The sequence below is a fragment of the Pyxicephalus adspersus genome, chromosome 3 (genome assembly GCF_032062135.1).
Source record: "Pyxicephalus adspersus chromosome 3, UCB_Pads_2.0, whole genome shotgun sequence".
Classification (NCBI taxonomy): domain Eukaryota; kingdom Metazoa; phylum Chordata; class Amphibia; order Anura; family Pyxicephalidae; genus Pyxicephalus; species Pyxicephalus adspersus.
The window spans coordinates 3,192,781-3,197,996 of record NC_092860.1 but is presented as its reverse complement, the minus strand read 5'-3'; the positions used below and the strand labels follow the sequence as shown (position 1 = coordinate 3,197,996).

The 5,216-nt window shown below is 40.9% G+C and overlaps 1 protein-coding gene across 2 annotated transcripts in view; it reads right to left on the bottom strand.

The window, feature by feature from the left end:
* Positions 1–429: 429 nt before the first annotated feature.
* The window catches only part of EPN3 (epsin 3), a 33,628-nt gene continuing 28,841 nt past the window's right edge, over positions 430–5,216 (bottom strand). For both annotated transcript variants that reach the window (XM_072403342.1, XM_072403343.1), the window contains exons 9-11: positions 3,779–3,970; positions 3,584–3,703; positions 430–3,293 (exon numbers count right to left, since the gene is read on the bottom strand). In XM_072403342.1, coding sequence (XP_072259443.1) covers positions 2,965–3,293; positions 3,584–3,703; positions 3,779–3,970 — 641 coding nt within the window. In that variant the 3' untranslated portion in view covers positions 430–2,964. The remainder of the gene's footprint in view (positions 3,294–3,583; positions 3,704–3,778; positions 3,971–5,216) is intronic.

Genomic DNA, 5,216 nt, shown 5'->3' with positions numbered 1-5,216 from the left:
TTCCCTGGAGCCTTTAATACAGTTATAGTTTTGATATTTTTGGATGACTCTGTCACACCATGCAAAGCTTTGGATCAGTGTTTCTCTGCCTTTTTAACATGGTAGAACCCTTTGTAGGAACTTTCAGATCTTCAGGGAACCCTTTTATAATTGCTATATTCACAACTCACAGTATTTAAGTGTCTTGGTCAGGAGGAAGAATTCCTCGTAAATGGCTGGGCAGTGGGAAGAATGTCACTCTTACAGATACCCAAAAAGATCATTGGGGTCACTTAAACTGACCTGAGAGGTGCAAACTGCTCATTGCTCAAGGACCCCATAACAACCTCTGGAGGAACCCTGGTTGGGAAACAATGCTTTTGGAATAACACCTCTTCTGAGGAACCATTATTCAGAGAATAAAATGCAGAAACAGCAGGGTGGTTGTTTTATAAAGTATTTATTTGCTGTATCGTTTACTTTGATTTCACCTTTGAACAACAAGTATAGAAAAACAATCAGCAAAACCACAAATGAAACTGCTATTTTTTTTCTTCTGCTATGTTCTCATCTTCTTCTTGACGTTGAGTTTCTTTAATCCCATTAAAAGGTAAGGCTGATGCTTCTAGCTAACTACTATAGGATCTTCTGCAGAATATGTGTTAATCATGGAGACGAGAGGAGAGAGCAGGGTAAAGACTGATCAGTGTGCTGCTGTTCCTGCCCTGACTAATCAGCAAGCTGCTGGCTCTTACCCATGATGTGCTGCTTCTGCAGTGAGGTGCTGACTGGCCTGGTTGCTTTTAACAAAACTGGACCAAAAGTTCTATGTTAGGAGGTGAAACTGTTCCTATATATGTAACTCAATAATAACTTAGCGCCTTGCCTGGGGTTCAACTTTGGAAGTAAAGAAACTCGACTGCAGCAGAGAAATCTGTGAACATCCCTAGTAGTACAGAACCAGATCCCTGTAGTCTGGAGGTGGCTGTGATTCAGCAAAATAAACTTCACAATAATACCATTCTGACAGCTAGGTTTTGCCACTATGAATCTCACTGCTGCTGTTCCTGCACCGAGTAATCAGCAAGATGGTGGCATGTTCTGAACCATACTGTGCAACTCCGGCTGTAAAAATCAAGGCTTTGCCTATTCTGTCTGGCAGGCTGCCTTGGTCACAAACTGAACATCTCTTTGTTCTTTCAGTAATAAAACAGTTTCTATATAGTTAACTCAATATTACTTTTACTCTTTGCCTGGAGTTCACCTTTAGACTTAGAAGGACAGGAAAATCTTGTAAAAAGCCAAACACCTGTAGACTGGCGGTGGATGTGATTCTGGATTACTGACGATAAACTTTATAATAATACCAACATTTTGACAGCTATTGTTACCCCAAATCTCACTGTTATTGTTCCAGCACGGGCAAATCAGGAAGCTGGTGGCAATTTCTTGACCATCTTGTGAAGATTAAAGATTTGGCTGTGCTGTCTGGCAGGGTTCGTTGGACGTAAAACCGGCTTTTCTTTGTGTGATAAAATAATTTCTATATAATAAACTCAATCATAACTTAGCTGCTACCTGGAGTTTAACTATTGAAGTAGAGAGACTGGAGAATTCTGTGCACAGCCCTAGTAATACAAGCAAGATGCCTGTACATCAACAGTGGCTGTGATTCAGGAATACAGAAACTTCATAATATCATTCTGACAATAGCTACCATTAACATCACTTTGCTGGTGGCATATACTTAATGAGGTTCTGCTATTCCTGCATTGAGGATTAAAACCCGGGCTGTGCTGTCTGGCAGGGTTCACAAAACTGGCTTGACTGTACTTACAGTTTCTATATATTTAACTCAATATTACCTTATCTCCTTGCCTGGAGTTCAACTCTAGAATTAGAAAGATAGAAAAATATATGCACAGTCATAATAATACAAAGCAAGACGCCTGTAGACTGGCAGTGGCTTTGATCCAGCAAAACTGTTAATAAACTTCATAATAATAATATTGCAAGAGCTAACTATTGCCACCTTCAGTCTCACCGCTGCTGTTCCTGCACCAATTGACCAGCAAGCTGGTGGCGTGTTCCTGACCAAGTTCTGCCGCTCCTGCACTTAAAGACTGGGCTGTATTGTATGGCAGGGTTCCTTGGTCACAAAACTGGCTTCTTGTGATAAAAATATTCCTATATTACCTTAATATTAACGCAGCTCCTTGTCTGGAGTTCAACTTTAGAAACAAACAGGAAAATCTGTACATAGCCCTAGTAATATAAAGCAAGACGCCTGTAGACTGGAGGTAATACTGGTAATAAACTTCATAATAATAACATTCTGACAGCTAACTATTGCCACCATATATCTCCTTGCTGCAGTTCCTGCACCGAATAATCAGCAAACCGGTAGCGTGTTCTTGCCCATATTGAACCCGCAGAGAAGGTTAAGGATTTGCCTATATTGTCTGGCAGGGTTCCTTGCTCACAAAACAGCTTTACATTCTTTGAGATATATAACAGTTCCTATATATGTATCTGAATATAAACTTAGCTCTTCGCCTGGAGTTTAACTTTAGAAAACGGGAATCTTGTGCACAGCCGCAGTAATACAAAGCCAGACCCCTGTGGACTGGCGGTGGCTGTGATTCAGCAATACTGGTAATAAACTTTGTAATAATAGCATTCTGACAGCTAACTATTGTTACCCTAAATCTCATTGCTCTGAAACATTCCGTTCCACTTAGCAATGACCTATATTTATAATTATGACTCATTAAAAAGTGATATACCAGATAATGACCTCATAATTTTTTAAACAATAAAACTCGCAACTTGGAACACCAAAAAAATCATTTGTTTCTGTTGGAAATACCTTGTTTGATGATTCTGCACAAAGTAATAACAGAGAATTATAGCATTTTAGCTTTGCATGGGACGTGAAAGTTATACGTGGAGAACAAAAAGATACCGGGGCCCTGCTTTAGCCAATCACAGGAAAGGATTGTTTCCAGCCTGTTGAGAAGGGAGAGATGGATATATCTGTTGCGGTAAGGTCACAGAAGGTGGGGCATAGGGGTAACCCATTGTGAGATGAGGTGGGGTAGTAGCTGGAAATGGCTGCAGTGGCATGGGAGCTATAGGTTGCATTAGAAATCCAGGCATTGATGGTAGTGTCCTTAAAGTATTATTACCAGGCATCGGCATAGGCGGTTGTACTGGAATATTGTTCGGTACTGGAGAAGCGGTCCTCATTTGGTTCAGAGAAGGCCCCAGGTCTCCATACTGGAATGGGTTGATGACAGATGAAGAACTGACAGCTAAAAATATATAAATAACAAAGTTAGAATTAAACTGACCTTTTTTTGCATTGGAAATGAAAGTTATACATGCAGAACAAAAACAGATCAGAGACGGGGGGCTGCTTTAGCCAATCACAGGAAAGGATTGTTTCCAGCCTGTGGGGAAGGGGGTGCAAAAAATCTTTGTTGCACCAAGGTCACAGAAAGTGGAGCAAAAGGGATGAGGAAGAAGAAAACGACTGCAATGGCAGCATTGGGTTGCACTGGAAATCAAGGCATGGATGGTAATGACCTTAAAGTATTATTACCAGGCATTGGCGGTTGTACTGAAATATTGTTCGGTCCCGGTGAGGCGGCCCTCATTTGGTTCAGAGAAGGCCTCAGGTCTCCGCTCTGGAATGGGTTGGCAACAGACTGAGAACCAACAGCTAAAAATACAAAAGAAAGTTAGAACTAAACTCCCCTTCTCCATCATCAATATGTTTTGTTGCATGTTTACTCACATTGTACAAAAGGGTTTCTGGCTTTGATAGCAGGGCTGTAAGTGATCAGGCTTTCTAGGTTGACCAGGTTTCGAACAACTGGTTCCAGGAAGGACTCATGCGGGTTAGGTTTAGAGTCTGACTGATGATCTTCAGTTCTTAGATCCCCACTAGGTGCAGCTGGTTTAGGTTCGTCTCCAAAAAAGTCCAGCTCTGCCACAAAAATATAGAACTTTTAGCCGCCAAGATCCTGGAATTAAAGCTACTCTTGGTACACTAAAGTGTAAAGTGTAATTTTTTTGACATTCGTCTAAAATAATTTTAAGGTGACCTTCAAATCTTCAATTTTTATTATTTTTATCATCTTAAGACCAAAAGACCTTCTGACTTGCCTTCTCTTGACTTGCACGTGGTTTTGTCAGGATTGGGACCCGAACCCAGCGTTGCTTCTAGCCGCAATGTCTACCCACTAAACTACCTGAAATGCTGGATAGCTCTCCACCTGATTTCAGTCAACCTTCCCTGATACCCTGTATTGTGATGAATTCTGAATTTCTTGCTCCTTCCCCTGACTTCCTGCCCTGGATTTCCTCTTTTCCAGAATATTGTGCTCCATGCCAGTGTCTTGCTACTGCTGCATTGCCTTTTCTGCTACTAGGTTGTGTACTGACCTTTAGCTACGAAATTACCGACTACTCTACTGCTCGCTGCCTTTTACCTCATCTACCCGAATACTGACTTTGGCTCGCACCGTGACCACGCTGCTGTCTCGCTCCTAAATAATTACATCCACTTCTGTGTTTATCATTGCAGACTCACTTATTGCTACAACTATTGGACTCTGAGTTATTCCAGATCGGGACAGGTTTGTTGCCTCGGCATGGATCATCAGTAAGGAAGACACATTTATTTGGTATTTTGGTGTAAGATTATGAGAACCATTTCTATTATGTGTTTTGTATATTTTTATTATTATTATTGTAAACCCATGTATATAAACATTTTTAAATCTTGACTTTGTCCCTGTATTTAAAACTTAAGCAGATTTTTTAATATTTAAAAAGTTAAAGTAGAATTCCACCGCAAAACACATTAATTATTTGGGACTTGCTCTGTTACACACATGAATGTGAACATGAGTATGAAGATATCACATACATATACATGAGGGGGTGCTGAGAAGTTCCTGGCTTTGCCCCCTTCCAGATGAAATAGAATAATGAGTGTGGGGGCATATGACAGCCTAATATCTTAGTATGTAACTGTGCAAATATCAGGTCCTAAAACTGTTTTATCTTTTAGTGAGAAGCTGTGATGGCCGAGGCACAAGCAAGTTTCACGCCGTTGGAGTTACGGGCCGTCATGAAGTTTTTGTTTCTCCAGGGAAAGTCAGCAAAGGACATTCACACTGAGATGTCACAAACACTGGGGGAGAAGTGTCCTTCCTACAGCACTGTCA